This window comes from Myotis myotis, unplaced genomic scaffold, assembly GCF_014108235.1.
Source record: "Myotis myotis isolate mMyoMyo1 unplaced genomic scaffold, mMyoMyo1.p scaffold_m19_p_9, whole genome shotgun sequence".
NCBI lineage: Eukaryota > Metazoa > Chordata > Mammalia > Chiroptera > Vespertilionidae > Myotis > Myotis myotis.
Window position 1 is genome coordinate 4,887,959 of NW_023416401.1, and position 24,593 is coordinate 4,912,551.

Here is a 24,593-nt window from a genome sequence, read left to right on the forward strand (position 1 = left end):
CTGAACGCGCCTTCTGTGTCTTGTTGTTGTTGTTGTTGTTGTTGTTGAGAAGACGAGCCTTTTCCAAGAGCCTCTGACCCCAAACGATTCCCTGCTGACCCAGCAGCTCAGCCCCAGAGCTAAGAGGAAGCCGTTTCCCTGAGCCCTGCTGGAGGGAGACAGCTCCTGCTGTGCAGACCTCATTCCCTCCTGCTCACAGCTCTCCCCGCTGGGCCCCCTGCAGCCCCTGCAAGGCTGGAAATTGCAACCCTCCTGCATGCCAGTACCAGCTGATCCTTCTTAAAGGGACTCGCCTATTGTTGAAATCCCCGGATAATCCCCCCACCTGGTTGGCACCATGTTTTTAATACTGCTTCCCCAGAAAGTCCAAACTCTTAATCAAAAGAACAAGCAAGTTGAGGGTTTAAATGTCAAAGCTCAGCCAAGACTCCAACCCAACATGGTCCCTGGGCCCCAAGGATGCCCCCCTCCTCTTACTCCCCACTAGCTCCCAACTCCCAGTACCATTTCTCTCCATAGCCATGAGCCTGTGCACACCCACCCCAGACGCAGCAAGAAGTCCCCTCGGCTGGAGGAAGTGAGGACAAAGCATCAGCCTGTCCCGTGAGCCCAGTCCCAGGACAGGCTGCCCCAGAGGGTTGAATCCTCACCTCTGATTTGGTTCTGAAAGCTGCTCAGGGCAAAGCATCCAGCGCAGGGACTGCAGGACACAGCCAGGAGGCAGCTCCAAGAAAGAGGGAGCCCAGTGGCGTGGCTCAGTGGTTAAGCGCTGACCGATGAACCAGGAGGTCACGGTTTGATTCCTGGTCAAGGGCACATGTCCAGGCTCCATCCCCAGCAGGGGGCATGCAGGCAGCAGCTGATCAATGATTTTCTCTAATCATTGATGTTTCTCTCTCCCTCTCCCTCTCCCTCTCCCTGCCTCTCTGAAATCAATAAATAAAAATAAATACAAATTTTTTTTAAAAAGAAAGAGGGAGAGTGGGTTTCCAGAGCAAATGTGCCTGAGGGTCCTAAACATGGAGCAGGAGCTGGGACGGCAGGCCCTGGGCAGGCCGCGGGACCCGCTCCCAGGCCCCAGCTAAGGCCCAGCACAGAGCGGCTGACTCACATGCCTTCGTGGAGGAGTGCCCTGCTCTATCTTCTCCTCACCTTCTGCTAAGCTCTGTATTACAGGCCTCTGGCTCCAAATGTACAACCCTCACACATTCTCCCAGCAAAAGGGTTTAGTTGTTTGAGGATCAGTTTATGCTTTACTATTTCCTCGCAGCTAAGACCTAGTAATGCCCTTCGCCATAAGACCCGTAAGACGTGCATTCACTCACTGATGAACCGCCTCCTGCCAGCATGCTGCTCAAGACATGGGCACTGGCAGGACCACCAGCTGTGGCAGAGATGGCAAAGGGCCTGCCCATCCTTGGCCCAGCCACTGAAAGTGATTGAAATTGATATCTCATCAATTACTATGGATTCATTAGATACTCATCCAGTTACTATTTTTCAAACACATACACACATTTGATTTATGAAATACAAAATCATTTCAAGGCATTGCTGACTTTTTATGAACGTTTTTGTCTATATATTTTTTTCTAAACAGGTAAATATTAGAAGTTCTGGACCAAGAAATATTGTTACATTTGAAAAAAGAATTTCTACATCATATTAGGAAAGGTTGCACCCACTGAGCCACATACCAAACGCCACCATCTCCCCCCTCGGTCGGCAGCAGACTGCTCCCTGGAGCCCAGAATCTCCACGTATGAACTCAACCTGCCACAGACTGAGTTCCTCTGAACGACTATTTTTTGAACCAGAAGTGAGTTTCTGAATTCACAGACGCTCAAAGCCAGGGCAGAGTTTACATGCCACTGACGCAACTATCACCCTGACCTGGTTACTGGGAGCGACAAGCACATGCAGCCAGAAATGTGAGTTTAGCCGTTTACCACCCTGTAGATTACAATAGGCAGCGAGGCCCAGGTCCAGTCCTCCCTCTCCCAGGGTGGAGTAGTCAAAGGCCCACTGTTACGTGGCCAGGAGGAGGGGCCGCCACGCTCCATCATGTTTCCTGGCTTACCAGAAGCAACAGGGCTCCTCTCCCTCCTGACCCAATTCACTAACTGCCTCTATCCCACACACTGTCTGGCCATTTGACACAGTGGGTCCCACTTAAATAGATGGACATCACTTGGACGCCCTGATAATCACATTTCTACCTGTTTCATAATCCAAGAGGCAACTAATAAATATCCAAATTTTGACAGGACTCCCCTATTTTATGACGACAATGTTTGCATTCAGGGCAAAAATGAAATAGGTCTTAAACTGATATGGTGATTCCTATCCTAAAAGTTGGGTTTTGGAAAGAGACAGCCGTGGGTTTGCAATTTTATTTGTAGAGTATCCACAACAAACAGAGCCAAAGATTAAATTGCTTAAACAAAAATTAAGGCAGGCCTGCCAACCTCCCCATCCATCTCCACTGACTAGACCAGTACTCGGCAAACTGCGGCTTGTGAGCCACATGCGGCTCTTTGGCCCCTTGAGAGTGGCCACGAAGTTTCAATCGCACTATACATGTGTGCCCGCACGTGGTATTTTGTGGAAGAGCCACACTCAAGGGGCCGAAGTTTGCCGACCACTGGACTAGACCAACACTGACGAGTTAGGAATCCAATCACAGTGCTGTGCTTCTTATCCATCATTGCACCCGATACTCCCTAACTGGTAGATGCTCTCCTTAGTGCTGGTCAGCAGACAAGGACCGTAAGCCTCCCAGGTTGTGTAAGAAAACCCAGGTGAAACCGCTAGTGCGCGGTGAAGTCAGACTCGAACTGCAGCTTTCTGATTCCAGCTCCATGCATTTCCCCCTAGGCTACCTTGTCTCTCCAAAGAGACATTATCTCTTTGCTGAAGAGCCCTCACAGGTAGGTGCAGACAGATCTGGTTACGCCCCCAGTGTAAGTGAGTGGGAGGTGCCTGGAAGGCTTAAAAAAGTGGGGGCACCAACAATTCAAACCCTTCACACAAAAGACCCAGCCTAAGTTTTTCATCAATATTCCCTCAACTGGCCCTGCTAACAAAGAGATTTCAAAAGGCCAATATGAGCAGACATGTCTCACTGACTCATATTTGTAACATTCTTTAAAAAATGTATAGTGAGCCCAGACAGTGTTTGAGCAGTGACCTATGACCCAGGAGGTCACGGTTCAATTCGGGTCAGGGCACATGCCAAGGTTGCGGGCTCGATCCCCAGTAGGGGGCGTGCAGGAGGCAGCCAATCAATGATTCTCTTTCATCATTGATGTTGATCTCTCTCTCTTCCTTTCCCTTCCTCTCTGAAATCAAGAAAAACGGACAGAGAGACCCCTATGGAGATCCAAGGACAGGTGCCAAGTGGATACCCTTGAGGTCTCTAGATGAAGCGGAGTCAGTGAGGAACTCCAGGGTGAGGGCCTGATGCAGGATGAAACAGCCTGCCAGTCCCGTGAGCTGGCGTCAGCCCCACAGCACCCACAGAACGGGGATGAGAAACTGTGCACGCTCAGGGCCGGCTGCAGCTGTGCTGTCAGGACAACTGCTCCGGAACCAAACCCGCAGCAACACCTCGTCTTCACGGGGACTTTGGAGCAGTTTCAGAACTGAGCAGTGGGAAGAAGGCCGAGTGGGGTTACGCATCTAAAGCCAATCAATGGCTCTCATCATTGATGTTTCTATCTCTCTCTCCCTCTCCCTTTCTCTCTGAAATCAATAAAAATATATTTTTAAAATGTTGTTTTGTTTCTGATGCAAACATTTCTCCCGACTGAAGAACTGTCGTGTTGGTCTGAGTGCACACGGAGAGAACAGAGGCCGAGCCGTGTTCCGAGGGAATGCCTTGTCTGTACAGGCACCAAGGGCGCGCTTTCCTTCCCTGGAGAACCAGCACTCGTCAGCATGACCTGGTCGTGTAAACTCTTTAAACTGAGAATACAACAAGCGAGGTCCTCGGCTGAATTCATACGTAACTAACACACACCGGCGCGAAGCCACCGCTTGGGCAATGCTTTTGCCTGTTGCCATCTGGGCTGATCGTTGTGTATCAGTCTTGCTAAGCTGCTAATATCTGCAAACAGTTCTTTCTATGCAGGTTCAGGAGAACCCACAGGTCACAGGTCATTGCTTAGCGTCTCCCCACACAGAGCTTTGGCGAGGAGGTTGGGAGGTTCTCATCTGCCTCACAGACACCTGGTCAAATGGACTGTTTCTGAGCAAGTTAGCGGGACCTACAGAGAGCCACGCGCCTCGCCTGGCCACCAGCAGGCCTCGCCTTTTCATGTGCCCAGGCAGCCCCGGAGCTCTGCCTTGTAAACTGACACCGTGGAAATGTGAAGTGTTGTCTCCGCAGGTGTTCCCAGAGCCACTGAATACCATGACTCCAATGTGTGATCGACTGACTCAAACAGTTTCTCTTATAGAGAAAAGGGGTAAGGTCAGGGAGGTTAAGGAAGTCGTCCAGCCAGGACGCGGCAGAGCTGCTAAAGAATCCAGACCCCTGGACTCCTTGGCCAGCCTCACTCCTGAGCATGCGGTGCATCTAAGACAATGGTTTTCAGACTTGACAGCACATCAGAGTCCCTGGAGGCCTTGTTAAAACACGGGTTATCAGCCCACCACAAGGATTACAGATGTAGTATGCCTGGGTGGGGCCCTCACATTTCCATTTCTTATAAGCTAAGGGGGTGTTGAATCCCTTAGTCTGGGACCCACACTGATCTAGGGTGTGTGATCAGGAAGTAGAAATTGTTCCTCTGACGCTGAAGACACAAAGATTCATCTAAAAATTCCAAATGAAACAGTTTGTTCCAGTTTCCAAATCTGTCCTGGGCCACGTGCGGCAGGCGAGACTGTCCCTGGAATGCACGTCATGGAAGCAATTAAATGTTCGGGGAGGGGGGAGGGGGGAGGCTTCTCTGCCCATCCTGGTAAAGAGTTTTGGATTTCAGTCTCAACTCAAAGATGAAGAAATAAATCCTCAGGCAAATAAATCCTCATGGGCCAGACAGAGGCCCATGGAAAACACCAGGGGGCAGATGGAAGGTAAGCCCAGGCCTGTGGGCAGCAGAACAAAGGTACTGGCAGGAGCAAGGAGTGTGGTCTGGTTTAGTCTGACACAAGCAATGGAGAGCACAGGAAGATGGTGTCAGTCTGCTGAGCTGTGATCAGAAACACCAAGAGTCGAGTGTAGAAGATGACACAAGAGTTGATTCACTGAGAAAAAGCAAGACTTCACTGCAACAGGAGGTGACTCGTCATTCAGTTATTGAATCGTTCAGTCACTGTTTGTGGGGGCATCCTCTGCACGAGGGGCAGGGGATGCAGTCAGCTGGCATTGCCTCTGCTCTCAAAGTGCTACTGGCTCCAGGAAAGACAGGGTGAGTGCCAGCAACGCGGACGCCCAGCAGAGGTGCTGAAGACAGGGCACAAAGCACTGGACTGAGATGGTCACCTGCCTGGGAAGTCGCCTCTTGCTTTATCATCAGCTAAACGTTAGTTTGCCCAGAGTTCTGTCCTCAGCCTCGCTCATGTCAGCTGGTGACCTCCAAATGCTGGATCCAGCCTGCGTGCACAGGACCCAGAATCTCCGTCTCCAGCCTGATTTCCCCCAAGCGCCATCTCCCCACTCTCATCTCCAGCTGCCATGTCCCCTCTCTCATTTGCAGCTGCCATCTGGACATGGGCACATGGCTATTAGAGTCACTTGTGCTCATATTTCTAACTGCATAAGTGAATTATTTTATCTTGTAGCAGCCTCCCAGCCTGAAATACCACACTCAATCTCGGTTCTTCTCTCTCACTCACTTTCCATTCCTAATGTCACCATCTGCCTCCAAAACTGTCTCACGTGGCCTTTTCCCTCTGTGACCCTGGCCTTCCTCGCCACTTCGCTAGGTGCCTGAAATGTCCTCCTCTCTGAAGTCTCACCCCTCCATTGAATGTTGTCTTTCACACCCTAAAGGGCCTCTGGGAAGCTTTGTTAGCTGTGTGAGGGAGAAGGGATGAGGAAGGGGTAAGGGCCAGGGCTGGCATGTCCCAGGGTCTGTCCAGAGGTCAGCTAATGTTTGAGGAACCATAGCAATAAGTGAAGATGGCGTGGAACCAAGTCTTGGCCATCTCTGAATGTCAGGTAAAGGACATTTGGTTTTATTGGACTGGCCATGGGGGAGAGAAAGCTTCTGAAGAGAGATGTGACGTAATCAGAGGCACGCATTAAGAAGATTAATTTGGCAGTAATTTATGGAAAAGGTTATATGGAAAATGGATTAACAAAAAGGAGACCAGCTAGGGCACATTCCCAAAAGGCTGCATAATTAGCAGTGAAGGTTTGGACTCAGTTGGTAGCTGTGGAAACAGAAAATAAGAAATGGGGGAAATGTTTTAGAAATAGAATTTATACTACTTGTTTTAAAGTAATAGAATTATCTTAATTATGCCCTTAAAATTTCATTTAATTCTTGTGTAACCCTCATTATAGCTTGAATATTTTTATATCCATATTCATACCTTATTGACTCCTTATTTCATTTTCTACTTATTCTTAGAGACTTAAGTTAAACATTTAACTTTCATTTATTTTGTGAACTATTTATTCCTAGCCCTCCTGCTTTCATCTTCCTGATCAGAAGACAAGATATTATTTCTTCTGGGTTACCCCTGTATTTTTCATCTTCCTAGACTAATGTTTCTATTTGACCTTGATCTTAATTTATTTGTCTTCCCCTAAGATTATCTATTAGGTGCCCTTTATTGTGCTTTCACTGGCTTTCTCCCCACCTGTTTCCTTCCTCTGTGCCTGAACATGAATTCATGTCACCCTGGTTGACACCTGCCTCCCAACTTTAACTGCGATTCCACTTCTCTCGTTCCGAACACTGCTGAAGTGTAGTTGACTTGCCACTTCTTTTTCATATGCACCGCGGTGATGGCAGTCCCTCCGGCACCCACCTGCTTGCCACTGTCTGTGGCATCCCTCTCTCACTCCTAAACCAGCAGCACCACACCAGCTCAGGGCTATTGTTGACACGGTGTGGTTGCTGAGGTCAGTGTCACCAGGTGGAGCCAGCTGGCTCTCCCCCTCGGAGGCGTTACCTAAATGAATTCACCAATTCACATGGGCCGGCCAATGTCCAAAGTCAACTGTGCAGGCTCCGAACCATTGTTTCATCTAGAAGCTCAGAGATGGACTCTCAGGAACCAAGGGGACAAACACCAAAGTGTAAATAATAATTTCAGGATAGTGATGAATTCCTCCAGAAATCCAGCAGTCACCTGGGTCAGAGTGACCCATATGCTCTCTGTCTCCACGGGAAGTCTTTGCAACACTCTCCTACTCCAAGGAAAGTCCGTCCATAGGACTCTAAGTCTTCAATCCAAACAGCCAAGGCTACACCTTCCTTTTTCATTCTTTCCACTGTTAACCAATCTCAGGGGTGGCTACTATTTTCTCTATGTATCTAGTAGATTCCATTAGATTGCAGCCAATCCATGCGGGCCTGGGGTCTATTCTGTCACTTTGCCCAGGTTCTTAACCTCACTGTGCACAAAATTGAATACATAAGATTACAAAGAAAATCAATTACATTAAAATGACAACTATTAAAACATTTTAAATTGTAGTACAGTAATATGTGTGCATCCTTGTTAATTACAAAATCTAGCACTGGATCTAACAACTACAATAATTTCAAAGTAGTGATGAGCATAAAGGATATATTCATCAATAAGATGTATATGAAAATACCTCTGATTTCTATTGGTGGCAAAGTCATAGATACTGTTAATAACTACATTTGTGATTTAAGGAAATGCCAAATTTCAATCAGAAATAGATATAAATAAGGTTGCAATTTTTTCCATCCAATATCACACGTTTTCTGAATTTTACTCAAAACACCAACTAAATCCTGCCCCTCGTGCAGAGGATGCCCCCACAAACAGTGACTGAACGATTCAATAACTGAATGACGAGGTTAATTCTAGGTTAATAAATACATGTGTGCATACAGACTCAAGGATCTGCAATAACTACAGAAGGACAAGGATACAGGTAACCTTTACCCTACTGACAAGACAACAACAATAGCTTTCTAAGTAGTCTCTAAGCCTGTAGATTCTCCTCCTCCAGTGTATACCTTTTCATTCTCTCACTCTATCACTCAGCACTCTCACTAATTCCTTTATATAGGCTTGTTACTGGAACGGACTTCGAAGGCCATGAATTCCCATCTCAAACCCACTATGAAGCCCCACCTCCCAATACACCTCCTTGATGGTCAGTGAGCTGTCACATGGGCACCCTAGTGGCAATGGGTTTACCCACCTCATGAAGCAGAGAACTCCATGAGTCATAGCCATAAATTACCAGAAAGGTTTATGTCCTTGTTATAGGAAAACTCACGCTTCTCAGGAGAGCGTTCAAGAGCCTGCACAATCTAACTGCACACTGTTTTGGCTCATCTTCGTGAGCTTACATAATCCATGCAGTAGACACTGCTCCAGTCCTGCTATCAGGCCATGCTAGGTACTCTTCCAACTCTGCTCACTCAGGTTTCACATACTAACCTGCTTCAGTGTCTCGATTACTCTCTCATAGTCTGTCCCACATCACCTTCCACCAGGCCATTCCCTGGTCCCTGCTTATTCTTCACAGGCCTGGCCAAATAGGCCCACCCAAGTGGCCTGCAACCTCAGACCCATTGCCATCAACTTGCATGAAGGCTACAGGGGAGAAAACAGAGAGAAACCCAAAGAAAACTGCCAACTGGGTAAAAGAGCCTTCTATTTCCTCTTCTGTTTGCATTTCTTCCCCTCATAGGTGGGGGTGGGTAAGCTTTGCGCAACTCTACAAGGCAAAACGCTAACCTCATCTTATGGCCAATTCTAGATACAAATCCTTAACACATCTGTGATGACTGAGACAGATATAAATTCAGACCAACGCATAGAGAGATGTCTTGACTTTGAATCATCTGAGCTACTGATATAAGGCACACTGAAGTCCCCCAGGTAGAGACAGGGTGGGCAGTTAAGTTAGGGTGGGCGGGGGTGGCTGCTCCTGATTGCGAAGTCCCCAAGTACGGCAGCAGGCAGGGTAAAAGCTGTGCAGGTTCTTACACGAGGCAGGTCCCAACTGTTGCTCCCAACTAGGTTGACCGCTAAGATTTAACCTTGAAACTAAAATGACAATTAGTGAAAAATACAATGCAATCTAATTAACATATTCTAGATAATGTTTGCCTTTACTTAGATGGTTGTCCAAATAGAAAATGAAAGAAGGGGAGACAAAGGAAATAGCATTTTAGTGTTGATTCCGCAATCCCTGCAGGAAAGACGCACTAGCTAAGGCGGACACAAGCACTCCAAGCACAAGAAAAACATACTCTATGGTGAAGTGTAAATTCAAGAAGTTAGCCAAATCCCTTTGCTCTAATTTCTCGCTTACTCAGCAATCATATGACTATTAATTAAATTGATATTACAGTTTTAAAATGAGTCTTTTATGATTTGCTTACTATTAATCAAACCCCCAGGGCTTAACTCTGAGGAGGAGCTGACAAAATTAAATTCTCTCGCCTGCAAAGGTCTAAGCCCCCAAATTCTGTCACCCCCCCACCCCCCTGGGACCAGTTCAAGCACTTGACCAGCCAACTCTCCACTCTGGCTAATCAGCTCACTCAAAATCACATCAGAGGGCATTTCAAGGTGAACAGATCACTGGCCAGCAGTTCATGTGCACCCTCAGAAAATAAATGAAGAAAAATAAAGGTGTATCTATGATACTTTAAAATGTTAATAAATACGCCTGTCCACTATAAGGGAGAAGGCTGAAGAACCTTAAACCAAGCACAGGTCTGAGTTACTCATTAACCACTTCATCATCTGGAGGAGGAGGATGCTCATCATCAAATTAGTCTATTTTACTTCCACTGATCTTGTAGGTTATAGTCAAAATGTAGAGAAAACCGCGTGGCTAAGAAAGAACAAAGCTTTACTGTGCAAACATCTCACTGAGCCTCCTCTTGTTTCCTGGCACAGGATCCTCACTGTTGCCGATATTCACTCCAGAACACAGTCTCTGCAGCAACCACTTAGGACTCCGGGAATGTGCTGACCCTTGACCTTAACTGGTGGATCCTACGTAGCCATCTCCCTACAAGAGCTTCCACAAACTCAAACACAAGAAAGGCAGACCCTTTATCTCTGGAGTCTTCCTGGTCCCCAGAAGCCCTCCTCACAAACTCCTCTCAGCAGGGAACGCTGGGCTTTCCTTGTACTTGCGATGGCCATTTGTTCCTCCAAACAGTCCTTTGACCGAGAATGCATGCCCACGCTCTTCTGCTTTTTCCTTCCTGCTCTCAGCCTTCCCTTCTCTCTCCTGAACCAGTCAGCTTCTTCTCCTGGGACTCTCTTCCTTCACTTCAAACTATACATTGGATCCTTAGGTCTCAGCCAAATTTTTCCTTTCCTTTTTTTTTAAATTCTCACCTGAGGTTATTTTTCCATTGATTTTTAGAGAGAGTGGAAGAGAGAGGGAAAGACAGAGAGAAACATCAATGTGAACGTGGGCCTAAGCGAGGCCATCTTTTCTGACTTCTCAAGAGAAGCCAGAAATCCAAATTCGTATGCAATGTGTCTCAATTTTTAATGTGAACAGCTATTTCAAAACTTTTAAAGAGACAACCTACAGACCGAACATATATCTACGGAGGGGTGGCCACCCAGGATTGCTAGTTTGTAGTGTCGATGACATTTCCAGGTTTGAACAGAATGTAGCATTAAGATGCATGTATGGAAGTCCCTTGAGATACAAGAGACTGCAAATGTTTTTAATTCATACAGAAAATAGGCTCTCCATCCAAGTTCTGAGCAAGGGGAAATAATCAAGCGAATACTGGAAGACAAGGTAAGGTCAGGTGTTTCTATTGTACAAGTGAATAAGCTACGTCTCTGCTTTGTAAGTAACTCAGCGGAGGGCACTTGGGAAGCTGGGTGCAGAACTGGGAAGCGATGACTCGGGTCCTCTAACTCCACCTTCAGAATCTTCCTGGTGCTTCCCAGACTCCCAGGCAGGAAGATTCCAGTCCCGGCCACACTCAGAACTGAGCTTGCTCCCTGTTGCCCTCCTGTGATCCACCGCTCTCCCCTCGTCTTCTCCTGCACATTTCCAGGCCCCTGACACCTTCCTGTGCCCCCTCTCCACCCCCTTCCTTCCTGGTCTCTCATGGAGTTTATTCCGACGTGGCTCTGTCAGCTACAGGAATGTTCCTGCAACTCTCAGTGCCCCAACCCGGACCCACCCTTACCATGTGTTTGTCCAAAAATTTTATCTGTCTCCTCTATGTCTTCTACCTATTTATCTCTGTAAGGTAAGAACCTGCCTTTTTAAAAATATTGTTTATTGTTTTCAGAGAGGAAAGGAGAGGGAGAGAGAGATAGAAACATCAATGATGAGAGAGAATCATGGACCAGCTGCCTCCTGCACACCCCCACACTGGGGATGGAGCCCGCAACCTGGGCATGTGCCCTGACGGAATCGAACTATGACCTCCTGGTTCCTAGGTCCACGCTCAACCACTGAGCCACGTGGGCAGGCCCAAAACCTGTCTTAACCCATGGACAAAGCCACACGTGTGTATGCAGATCCACATACACACAAGAGTCGGTACTTGATGGTGCACCATAAGGTCTTATACTTCCTGGACTTTTCACTAGGCCACGAGGAAGAGAACCTGTCAGCTGTGGCTTCCACTTCTCACAGTCGCCTCTCCCTCCTGCAGGAACTTTGGACTCTGACAGAAGTCGACTGGGTAGCTGGGTCTGTGCACGTGCGATGCAGGAGACGCAGCGAAGGATGTGTGGTTCTCTGTATTGTGGGCTCGTCGGTGCCAGTTTGGAGTGTGGCATTATTCTTTGGGCTGGCACGAGCCTTGTCTGGGAGGAACAACAAAACTGTGGAGAAATTGCTGACTAAAAAAAAACCTTCCAAATAACTTAATTTGGCTAAAACAGACTTTTAAAAATGTAAGCACTGCCAAGGACTTTTTCTTGCTGACTCGCAGACATGCACCAAGTGCAGTGGTGTTTTCTAATGCACTGTAGTTAAGCCTGTGCAGCAAAAGTCATTTGGTGTGAAAGTAATTACAACTTGCATCTATCATCTAACATTAAAGATAAAATGTGTAGAAAATGAAAAACATGCATAGAAATAGGTAAAGGAAGAAAAAAATCCCAAGAATGTCACATCATTCAGCCAAGGAGGGAGCAGAATATTTCTGTGTTGTTCTGGCTGTTTTGTTTTGGGACGCCCAGCTGGTCAGATGAGCCGTTAAGAATATTTCATAGTTATGTTCCAATGCTCTAATCTCTCTAGACAAGGTTCATATTTGAGTGAGTTACTTATTCTCCCTTTGTTGACTAAGTCAATAATCAGAATCAGCAGTTTGGGGGTCAGGTGGGCAGGGATCAGCGGCCTGGCCTGGGGGAAGTGGGTATAAAAGCCTCAGGCTTGCAGCAATCCGCACTGAGGCCCGTGGTTCTTGCCGGGATGGCTGCCCTCCGTCTCCTGCTCCTCTGCCTGGCGGGACTGGTGTTCGTGGCGGAGGCCGGGCCTGTGGTGAGTGTCTGAGTCCCTTGTGTGCATCTCCCATGTACGCTAGATGAAGAAGCCGCTGCTTCCAGCTTCGCCATCGGCTTTTGTTCTGAGGACCAGGGTACCGGAATCTATTTTTAAACATTATTGATTCCAACTTCAAAAAGGATGGAGCTCTGAAGAGCTCACTGAACGGGGGCTTGGCTTCTGGGCGCTCTCCTCAACAGCTCTGGTGCACTGGGGTTGCCATGCCTGGTGCCTCAGTTTCCCCAGGCAGATGGTAGAAAGAAAGACAGATTGTTCATGAAGCTATTAATATTGAATTTTTAGAAACACATCCTCTTATAAAGTGTTTTCCCTTTAGATTAGTTAATCTAAATGCATGTATTGGTTAATCTGTGAAAGTCTTGGAGACAGCGTTCTAGTCAGATATGTAGTTCTTAATTCCTGTAGAAGAATGAGCTAATACTATCCAATCGTGAGGTAGCCGGACATTAATCTGCAACTGGTAAGAGGGATTTACTGCAGCAGCAACTGGCTAAAATGCTCTCCGGGAAAACGACTTGGCTCGATGGCACATGACATCTTTTCAGTAATTCCACTCAAATGACAAGGCTTAACAAAGCACCTGTGCTGAGGGGCCTGCGTGCGCCCCTAAAATGCATCATGCACGCCCCCACCTAACTGCAGCGTGTCTGGAGGCAGACACCGTCCCTGCTTTGGATGGTCTGTGTTCCACTGAGTCGGGGAAGCTCACTGTCACGCGTGTGCTGCTGGAATGGCATCAGCATGTACCACCTGCCTCATTCCAGATTCCCAGCACCGGAAGGAACAGAGCCTCTCATTCCTGACAGTTCTGCTGACTTCTCACTTGTCCCCTCCATGCCCAGGGCGAGTCCAAGTGTCCCCTGATGGTCAAGGTCCTGGATGCCGTCCGAGGCAGCCCTGCTGTCAACGTAGCCGTGAAGGTGTTCAAGAAGGCTGCTGATGGGGCCTGGGAGCCCTTCGCCGAGGGGTAAGCTGCCCACACGCCCAGACGTGGGCTTTGGTTTATCTTCCCATTCGCCTGCCACGGGTGGAGAGGGGGGATCACATCATTCGCTTAAGAATCTACAAATAGATTGACAATTCCGGCAGAGGTCAAGGGCCCCTGAGAAGGATGCCCTCCCTGGCTTTGCATAACTGGGGGTGAGCAGGAGCCTGTGCAGCACTGAGGGCCGACAGTGGGAAGAAGGAGCCCACCACCTGCTCCACCCAGCGGTGGATCACCCCCCTTAGGGGCACAGATCACTTTAAGAAGGTGATGAAAATGAGGGACTCCGTGCCAGGAAAATACACATATATACACACGTGCAAAAGTGCACATGGAACTTCAGGGGTTTCCTTGGTGCCCGGACATAACTCCAGCTGAGTCCTTGTCCTGGAATAGCAGGCAAGACATACAATGCGTGTTTGTTTATTAATGAGGAAAGGAACTGAGGGGCAGGGTGACCAGGCGCCTGTCTGTACCTTACTGGATCACCCAGAACCCAGGGCCTTCGCTAGCAAAGGTGCTCGCTAGCGCCTGCTCCTCAAGGCTGGGGGCTGTCCGGCTCAGTAAGAAAGGGCCCAGGAGAGAGAGAGAGAGAGAGAGAGAGAGAGAGAGAGAGAGAGAGACAGAGACAGAGACAGAGACAGAGACAGAGACATAGACAGACATCATGCAAAGCCCAGCCACAGGCCAGGGGCAAAATGACCTTCACCGACCGCTTCACAATTGTTAGGGAGTTTTTCCACCTCCACCTGCAAGGCTTTTTATTAAGTGCATATTCGTGACCCTCCATCAGCAATTGAAAGAAAGGACCCTCCCAAGAAAGTAATCCTGCTAAGTGTTTCTGTCTCCAGGGAGGCAAGTTCCTGTGGGTCTTAACTGAATCCAAGGACCACATTATGATTCTTTACCCATCACTGGCAAGGCCATTTTCTTTGGTGTGGTTCCAATTGAGTTTTTATTTCTTAATTCATTTACATTTATAAAAAAAATGCTGTGGAAAGCAGCTAAGAGAGTATTCTAAGCAAGAGATAGAATGGATATTCAGATGTCCGTTGTGAATCTTTTTTCTTATGACAAGACAAAAAAAGGGGGGATATTGAAAGACTTACTTCCTGGAAAAAAAGAATGGTGGGAGGGCAAAGATCAGAGGCAATAAAGATACTTTCCATTTTATCTGTCTTAGTTTTTGCAAAATGATGGACGACAACAACAGCTACTGAGTTAGAACTTGTATGGAAATAGAGGTTGCCTAATTTTAAAAAGAGTTAAAAGCAGTTGCCTAGTATTTGTTATTGGCAAAGAGTTACCAAAGAGATTACATGTATAAACAAGGAAAAGTCAGATGCAGGTTTCTCATTGTATTTTGGGGTTCCACTATGTGTACAAATGATACCCCTCTGAAGACCCTCACATCACGGGTGAAACCCTAGTGTCATGAGGAACGGGAGTCAGAGTGACTTAGGGCCACTTGGTTGTCATGAAGCTTTACCCAAACACCAACCCTGAATGGTGACGACTCTTTTTCAGGTGAAACATTATACTTCTATCTTGTTCTCCTAAGAGGAAAACACCTATGATGAGCTTTTAGAAACATTTCTGACAAATTTCCTGTCAGTGAATTTCAGACAGTAGAATCCTGTGTGTGTATGTGTGTGTGTGTGTGTGTGTGTGTGTGTGTATGTGTGGTGTCACCTTGCCCTTAAAGCCTAACTTAGCCTGGACCTTTGCCCCTTTTAGGAAAACCAGTGAATTTGGAGAGCTCCATGGGCTCACAACTCCTGAGAAGTTTGTGGAAGGGATATACAAAGTGGAATTAGACACCAAAGCCTACTGGAAGGAGCTAGGCATCTCCCCGTTCCATGAATATGCAGAGGTGAGTGTGCAGACACTGGAGGTGCTTTTGATTTTGATTTCGTGGTTGTTGCTTCTAATCGCTGGGAAATGCACATTTTGCACTGTCTGACCCCTGGAAATGCATACCAGAAAAATGGCATTGACATGTCCCAGGTTCCCTTTCTCATTTCTACAACCAGAAATCCACAAACCCTGAAAAGCAAACTTTCTCACTGAGTTAGGTAAAAACTCATTTAGTGACATGACCTGAACTTACGCAATGCTCTTTATATTATAGTCTTCATTCATTCTACCGAATATGAATACTTGTTTGTTTGCTGGAAAAATATTAATATGTTGAATGATTGGGCAGCCCTCCAGGTCACTTAGGCTGTTATGTAACAAAAGATAGATGTATTATTTTACTTCTCTAAAACCTGGAACATTCTTCATTCCAAAACACATCTGGAACCCAGAGGTTTGGATAAGTGTTTTGGGACAATGCACATAGAGATGGTGAATTCAAAATAATAACAGCAACACAATAGAAAACATTCATCATCTATCACATGCCAGACACTGCTGTATTTTCTGTATTTAAGCTTCATAAACCATCCACTGGAGTCAGTCCTATTTTTATGCCCATTGTACAGATGAAGAAAACAAGGCTCAGGGAAGTTAATTAACTTGTCAAAGGTCACAGGGCTGGTAAGGGGAGAAACAGTAATATTTTCCAACAGGGCCCACGCTGAATTTAGACTCAGGTGTGCCTCGGCTTTCTTCCTATAAGAAGCCAAGCTAACAAGAATAAGAAGAGGAATACCACATTTGTAACCCCGGGTGCACACTCTAGTCCTCTACTTAGGAGGTACTAGGAACCTCAGAGTTATCCATGAGCCCATCTCTCTGCCTCCCCCTCGTCTGCAATCTCTTAAGTCACTGAAAACAGATGGCTGCCGTGGAAATAGAATCCACACATGGTGCTCAGAGTTAAAGATCAACTAATGCACCAAAATTAGCTTGGCATGAAAGGGAACCATTCTCTCTGGCTTAGTCATGGATGAGACTTTCCAAAGACATACAAGGGTTCTTTTAGTAGACAGTGTTGCCAGGGAAACTAGGGGCTTGTTTGACACCCGGGGCCCACAAGTGAGGAAGGTAACCCCGTCTGCCAAGAAGCATGTCTCTGGCTACTTCTCAGCCAGGTAGCAAGCCCCGGCGCTGGTCGCAGTCAGGTGCAGGTTTAGATGGTGCCCACCACAGACAGACACATGTCCTAGAGTCTCGGGCCCTATCCTGGAGCACCGGATCCGCCTCCCTGCGACCCTTGTCTGCCCTAGATCTCAGCCTCGTGGTTCCGTGCTACTCACGACGTTGCTTCTATTCATTAGACCACTCTTCACCCTCTTAGTATTCAACCAACAAACACTTAAAAATAAAAACCTATGCGTTGAGCACTCTGCTCGGCGCTAGAGATGCAAACGAGAAAACACATCTCTGCCCTTGGAACGTGTTAGGCAGGACCACGAGCCCCTTGATCCTGAATGGATATGGGGAACGAGAGAGCGAGTAGTCACGCGTGAGCCCCACTTCGGTGGGCTCGGCGGGGAGTTCCTTTCCCGCCAGCTCCTTCGGATAAAGACCTCCCCCAACACCGCTGTCCTTCAGCGCCGGCCACCTCCCCTTGGCCAACCCCACGGGCCTTTTTGGCGGGAAAGTTAGGAATTTCCTCGGGAGCTATCTGTCCTCTTCATTTCATGGAATTCTGGGCACAAATCATGCCCTTTACGATTTCTAGAAAGAATTAAATGGGAATGGAGGCCCATGTCACTCTAAGAGAGAAGACGTTTGCCTACCTGGGATGGGGGGTTGGGAGCCAAGGATGTGGGCTAGAAGGGGTCAATGGGGAAGTAATGGGGACATCTGTAATACTTTCAACAATAAAGGTTTTTTTAATAAAAAATAAAAGTTGATGTACAAACAGCCCTCCCCCACAAAAAAGAAAGGGTTTTCTAATTTGATTCCAGACACTTGGCCTTCAGGGACTGCCCTTTCTCCTTCAGAGAGAGTCTTAGCGACTCTCACCCCCCTTTCCCTGATGCTATTTTTGGTTTTGATGTGGTTCAATCACATCTTTTTTTTCTCCTGCCCCCAAGTAATCAAGATTTCCTTTCTCCACATTTGGAACAAAACGTACTTTTCCAGGGTGTGTCCAAAGCTCAATCCAGGGCCTGAGCACGAAATAAATAAAACAAAACACCTCCTCGCCGTCCTCTGGCTCCTGAACCCAAATTCTCGCCCTTCGCCTCAGTCCAGGCCCCGAACTGCCCCAGCACCGGGGTCTCCGCCGCCCGCAGGTGTGCACGCCGCCCGCAGGTGTGCACGCCGCCCTCCCGGGTGTGCCCGCCCCCCCCGGGTGTGCCCGTCGCCCCCGGGTGTGCCCGCACGTGACTGCCTTGATTGGCACTTGGCCCGAGTAGGAACCTCGCCGGGACCTCCTCCCCCGCCGGCTCACAAACGGAGCCCCGTGCTGCTCTCACTCCGCGCGTCACTGCTCGTGACCCACGTGAAACACACACCGACCGCATGGGAGTCACGGGAGAGGCCGCGGCGCTGGGCCCCGGAGCCTTGACCGCTAGTCTGGGTCCGGCGCGCACTTGGAGCGAGCAGCGCAGTCAGAGCCGGGCGCCTACCTGTGAGCCGAGCGTCCCGTCCAGCCCCACAGCCCAGGGCTCCCGAGTCTGCAGCCTCGCCGCTGAGCGCCTTCCTGCGTTCTCTCCCCCCCCTCTTCCCAAAGCGGGGCGGGGGGAGCGCTGGGCATTCTGGGAGAGCCGCTGGGCATTCTGGGAGAGCCGCTGGGCATTCTGGGCGAGCTGCTGGGCATTCTGGGAGAGCCGCTGGGCATTCTGGGCGAGCCGCTGGGCATTCTGGGAGAGCCGCTGGGCATTCTGGGAGAGCCGCTGGGCACTCTGGGATTGCCTCCGGCTGCAGGGCCACGTGACTGTCAGCTGAATTTGCATAAGCAGCAGCTGAGAGGGCCTCCTCTGAGGGCTGCACAGGCCCCGCCCGCGGTGGGCGGTGGGCGGCGGGCGGCGGGCGGCGGGCGGCGGGCGGCGGGCGGCGGGCGGCGGGCGGGAGGACGTAGTGGGACGTTTGCTTTGCTCCAGCTGCTCCGGGAAACGCGGGTGCATGGAAGGCCTTGTCCACGTGGGCGCTGGGCCCGCGGCGGCGGCGGCGGGGCTGCAGGAAACGTGCCTGTTCTCTCTCCCGCAGGTGGTGTTCACGGCCAACGACTCGGGCCCGCGGCGCTACACGATCGCGGCGCTGCTCAGCCCCTACTCCTACTCCACCACCGCCCTGGTGGGCACCCCGTAGGGTGAGGCGCCTCCCGTCCATCCGTCCAGTCCGTCCGTCCGTCCCGTCCGTCCCGTCCGCCCGAAGGGGAGGAGCAGGACCGGCGCGCCCCGTTTTTACTGCAGCGGTGTTCTCACTTCACAAGCTATGCTAGCAACCCAGGCAGAGACAATAAACGTTCTTATTAAAGCACTTCTCCTTCCGGTGGGACTTGTGTTTTTTATTTCCTTACTGTACTCCAAAAAAATTCCAAATTCTACAGAGAAGCACAGGAACCCAAAAAAGTCTCCGGCTGAACTCAGGGATACCTATGTTTCCTCTTTCTTTCTTTCTTTCTTTCTTTCTTTCTTTCTTTCTTCCTTTTTCTTTCTTTTGTTCTTTTCCTATGTTTTTTAAAATCTTTATTGTGAAAGTATATAGCCCGCCCCCTCCCCATTGACCTCTAATAACCCTACTCTCCCCCCCCCCCCCCCATCCCCGCCTGCTCCAGGCCTTCACTACCCTGTTGTCTGTGCCCTAGGGTTGTGCATATGCAGACAAGGTCTTTGCTTGATCTCTTCCCACCCACCCACCCTCCCGCGCCTTCCCTCTGAGGTTCCACAGTCTGATCCACACTTCCATGTCTCTGGATCTATTTTGTTCATCAGTTTATTGCCTTTCAAGCTAAGCCCATACACAGCATGGTCAGCAGCCATCGAAAGCCCGCATTCAGAGAATGGGAGGGCCGTGCTGTCCTGCAGCCGTGGGTGAGCAGCAAAAGACACGTCCTCAGGGCCTGCTGTTCACTTGGTGATTTCCCTTCCAGTGTGTCCTGGTTTCAGGAATAGCTCAGCCCCATCCGGACAGACCAGCAGTGACGGGAGCCCTCTGGGCCACTCAGACCAGCTGCACCCTCCCCCCTGGCACTAAGGGATGCTCAGAGAGCCCTCTCCACCCCTCCCCTCCGGCGGTCCAGCTCCGAGTACTGAGAGGTGACTATAGAGGCCTATTCCGTGCTCTGCACGTAGGGAGTAAGATCAGTGCTTGCTTTCAAAGAGCTCGCATTCTGTTGCGAAGGTAACTGTCAACAGGATCTGGCAGAGTCTGGCATAAGGCGCAGCAGGGGTAGGAGAGGGGGCAGCAAACAGCATGAAGAAGTCGGACTCGGAATAAATGTCATTTCCTCTGAATGCTGGTGGGTTTTCAGGTGGAAAAGCAAGGAGGTGCTCCAGGTAGAGAGAACAGAGATTGCAAGGCCAGGCCCTGGGAAATATGGTGGAAAGTTGAGGGGATAGATGGGGATTCAGAATACTGAAGTGTAGGGGGGATTAGGGTGGGCGAGGTGATGCTGCTCTAACAGCCCCAGATGTCTGTGGCTCCACAAACACCAAGTTCACTTCTCACGCAGGCCCGGTCCCAGCAGAGGTGCTCCGTCTGTGACTCTCGGAGTGGCTTTCCTCCAATGGTGACTCAGGCCCCCTTTGGTTTACTCTGTGGCTTAAAGGGATTTGAATTTGTGCGCAATCTCTAGCTGGGATGCGGCAGGAAAACTTGGGTCAGACCCCAGGCTTAGGCCTAAATGTTCACAAACAAAACAATCTTTCCATTTTCCTCCAAATTCACATCTAAAGTCCCCTAATCCGCAGACCGGAAGGAAGAAGACAGTGTACGGCATTAGCCCCTCTTGCTTTAGCGTCACACGGGACTCCCGGTGACATTTCACTCCCAGAAGTAGTTACATGGTCTGGTTTCAGATGCACAGCCATAGGGTCCCTGGCGGGGAGTCACTTCTCCGAACAGCCCTACATCCTGGGAAAAAGCACTGGTGGGTGTTGGTCCACAGCATCTCCACCACCGCAGGGCTGGGAGTGGAGGGAAATGAGCTGGGGAGGGGAGGGGAAGGGGAAGAGCGGGAGGGGGGGGGTGGGGGGGGCTTTTCCTGCCCCTGTTAGAGCTACAACATGGATCCCTGGATGGGAACCTTGTCAGTGGTCATCCCCCATCACGTCTCGTGCCTCCTCTCCAGCCAGGATGCAGCAGGCCCCAGGCTGAGGCCTAAACATACATAAAAGAACAATTTTCCCTTTTCCTCCAAGTTCACATCTAAAGTCTTGGCGTGCTCCAGCCACCTGTGAAGAGAGAGGGTAAGACATTTCACAAGAGCGGGATGTGGGTTCAGACTCTTTAACATGAACCGAGCTTTCAAATATAAGGGAGCAAAGTCAGTGCCTCTGGTTCTGCTGAACGAGGTCAGCAGGCCCTTCCTTCTTCCATGTACATTGAGTGAGTGCATATCCAGTGGCCATTTTGTAAATTAAATGATCAAGTAATGGCAATTTCATAAGATTTAATCTAATACCTACCGTGATTATATTGGTCTCTGACCTGTCTGTTTATAAAATGCTACTTTTCCATGTGGCTGTTATTAGATCACTATGGATTTTTATTACCCAAGAAGTTTGAAAACATGAAACTTTCATTTACACATGTGTCAGAATTGACTTTAACTTCCCCACCTCCACTTCCTGTTGCTATCAGCAAACTTAATTGTTGTCCATTGAAATCAACTCAGTTTGCATTCCAGTTTAATGCCCAGCCTTCCCCTCCTTCCTGCCTCTCATCCGCCCTCCGCAAGCTGTGCAGTAGCATCTTGGCACTAAATGAAATGTGATTTCTGCTTCCTGCTGGTTCTCTGTCCAGGCTGCTGCCACTGAAACGCTCCTTTTCTCCTTTGTCCTTTGTTGTTATGTGTTCGTATCCTGGCTTATGCCCTTTCGTGGCCACTGTTGTGGGTTGAGTTGTGTCCCCTAAAAAGATATTTTGAAATCTCAACACCTCATACCTTTGATTGTGACATTATTTGAAAAGTGTCTTAGCGGATGTAGTTAGTGAACATGAGGTCGTGTGGGTGGGCTCTACTCCCATAGGACTGGGTCCTCAAACAGGGAAAGGGCAGACACAGACACACAGGGAGAAGGCCACGTGATCACAGAGGCAGAGGACGCAGCAACGAGCCAAGAGCATCAAGATGGACAGAAGGACGCCCCCCTACAAGTTTCAGAAGGAGTGTGGCTCTGCTGACACCTTGATTTTGAACTTCTAATTTCCAGAACAGCAAGACAATGAATTGCTATTACTTTAAGCCACCTAATGTGTGGTACTTGCAGCCCTGGGAAACTAATAAACCTCCTATGGGAGTCTTCAACATTTACTCCTGAGTTTGTATCTTCGCCATTCTGAATGTCAAGTTTACATTTAATATTTATTTGTATTCCTTTTTTTTACTTAGCAATGCTGAAGATATTGTCTTATGTTTATTGGCCAATTGAACCTCTTTTGGGAACGACATGTCCACATCATTTAGCCATATCCTACAGGGGGTTTCTTTATTTAATACTAGAGACCTGGTGCACAAAATTCGTGCAAGGGGCTCAGCCCTCGAAGCCTCTCGCAGCCCATCACAGCTCCTCGCAGCCTCGGCCAGCCCTCACAGCCCTGGCAACCTTCCGGACAGTTGTCCAGACAGTCGTTCTGCTGTTCAGCCTAATTAGCATATTAGCTCTTTATTATATAGGATTCTAATCTTACAGATATCACAAGTTGTACTTGAAAAGTAGATGTGACCAATGGAGGAGTAGTTGTCAAAAACCACATCAGTCAAGATACCTTGGTGGAGGTTGGTGTGATCATTGCAAAACAGAGGGTAGGAACTAGGTTGTAAGAAGCTGAAAGTTGAAAAATCCTGGGCGTGGAGGGGTGGAATTTGGGATGGCTACTTTAGGTTCAGGCTGTAGAATCAGTGAATGCTGCGTTTGGGAGGCTTTGGGGGATAAGAAAGCTGAGATACAGAAAGTGAAGCATTTGCCAAAAGCCACTCTGAAAGCGTTGGAAAGCCCCGAGAGGCAGAGGGTAAACAGATTGTCACAGGAGTCTGTCACTGGGCTCCCGGTTGATTTGGACAGTGAGGAACTGCTCACTGAAGCCTCACAATAGGGCTGGATGCCCATAAGGAGATCCTGCCAATAACACTAGCGGCCTTGGTGGCCTCCAGTCAGCCCTACTCTCTTTGGCCGGAAGATAAATATGTTAATTAATCCCATTCAAGGCCTTTCACACTAATCAGAAACAGAGGCATCACTTCCTTCCGCACAGCCAGAGGGATTTCATCATGTTTTATCCATTTCCCAGGACCTCAGGAGAAGAGTGTGGCTAAAAATGTCACCCTGTAATGGAGGGATAAATCAGAGAAGAGCTGTGAGGATTCGTGCTGTTTCAGCTTGGGGAGGCCATAGTACCAAGGTCAAACGCAAGTCTAGGGGTTGCTGTGATGGTCTTTTCAGACATTAACACTTCCCCCCAGCTCTGTTGAGATGTAAATGACATAAAATCAAACCAGTTTTCAACCTCGTGCCTTGGAAATTGGCATTGTGTATACACAGATGGGCAGAACACAAGCCTCACTAATACTAAAATTCCTCCTGCTATTTGGATACACCTGTTAAATAATGAAATCTGGAGCTTTTATTCCTTAAGTTGTATTCTGTCCACAGAGGTAGCCCTTCCTAGGAATTTTTACTTCTCACCCAAACCCTCAGTTTTTGTTTTTAATGTATTTTTGTTGATTTCAGGGAGGAAGGAAGTGGGGAAAGAGAGATAGGAACATCAATGATGAGAGAGATGCCTCCTGCACACACCACCTTGCCCCCAACTAGGGATCAAGCCTGCCACCCGGGCATGTGCCCTGACCTGGAATCAAACCATGACCTCCTGGTTCACAGGTTGATGTTCAGCCACTGACCACAGCAGCCGGGCCAAACTCTCAGTTTTACAGCCTATTCCTTCCTTTTACTTCACAGTTCAGAGACCACCCCCTCCCTCAGCACCATTACTTCTTACTGCCTTTCAACATGGAAATAAGCTTAGAACCAATTCCCTTTCCCCGGCTCTCCATTCTCTGTGGGTTAGAACTGCCCAGTTCATGTAAAGCCAAGGCAGATAGATGGTCATCCATCCCTGGCAACCAATGCAGACGCCGGAGGTCTGTTCCGGAGCCACTGTCAGCAGCGAGGAGAGAGGGCGACAGGCAGGCTGCTCAAATAACCACTTGAGTTGGGGAGCTCCCCTGCTCAGCAGCCCCCCCCCCCCCCCCCCCGGCTGTCGCTCCACGGATATTGCTCCCCAGAGGCCAGAGGTTGTGAGCTGGGCCTAAGACTCGATGTGAAGATGCAGGGTGGCTGGGGGAGAGCCCTCCGAGGCTGGGATGATGAGGACTCACGCGGGCTGACGGCACTCTCCTCCACCGCCTCCCCTTGGCATGTGCTCTTGGGAAGCCTGTTGGAATAAACTCCCGAGCATCTGGGAGGCGGTGTCTAGCACCCAGCAGAGCTCAATCAACGCTTTCTCAACGGATGTGACCGGGGCGCTGAGCAGGCGAGGAGTTCTCCTCTGAGCCCTGGCCAGCCCTTGGGTTCACCGGGAGGTGTTCCCTCACACCGACGCCGAGACCTGGCACCAGGACCCCCAGCAGACAGGAACCAGGCCCGTGATTGGGAAGCACGGGGAGCCTGCCAGCTCCGGGAATAATGTCCCCATGTTCAGTGCCAGCCTCTGGGCCCTGGCCCTGACTTCAAGACCTGGGTCACCGAGGATGTTTAAAAATAGAGTCTATCAAAATGGCCTGAGATCAACCAAAGGACTTGTGTGCATGCATATAGGCCTAACCAATGGGCACAGACATCAGGGGGGTGAGGGCATGAGTGTGCA

The 24,593-nt window shown here is 49.0% G+C and overlaps 1 protein-coding gene across 1 annotated transcript; it reads left to right on the forward strand.

Annotated features, from left to right (window-relative positions):
* The first annotated feature begins 12,523 nt into the window (after positions 1-12,523).
* On the forward strand, positions 12,524-19,043 carry TTR (transthyretin). The gene is made up of 4 exons (XM_036320929.1): positions 12,524-12,655; positions 13,522-13,646; positions 15,402-15,537; positions 18,771-19,043. The coding sequence occupies exons 1-4, from the start codon at positions 12,587-12,589 to the stop codon at positions 18,870-18,872; spliced, it is 432 nt and encodes a 143-aa protein (XP_036176822.1). The 5' UTR covers positions 12,524-12,586; the 3' UTR covers positions 18,873-19,043.
* Positions 19,044-24,593: the final 5,550 nt, after the last annotated feature.

What these genes read in the sequence shown, in the direction of transcription:
- TTR (XM_036320929.1), top strand. Translation starts at nt 12,587, where the DNA reads ATGGCTGCCCTCCGTCTCCTGCTCCTCTGCCTGGCGGGACTGGTGTTC. An exon ending in TGGCGGAGGCCGGGCCTGTG is followed by an intron (nt 12,656 to 13,521) that starts GTGAGTGTCTGA and finishes CTCCATGCCCAG; the next exon opens with GGCGAGTCCAAGTGTCCCCT. An exon ending in TGGGAGCCCTTCGCCGAGGG is followed by an intron (nt 13,647 to 15,401) that starts GTAAGCTGCCCA and finishes TGCCCCTTTTAG; the next exon opens with GAAAACCAGTGAATTTGGAG.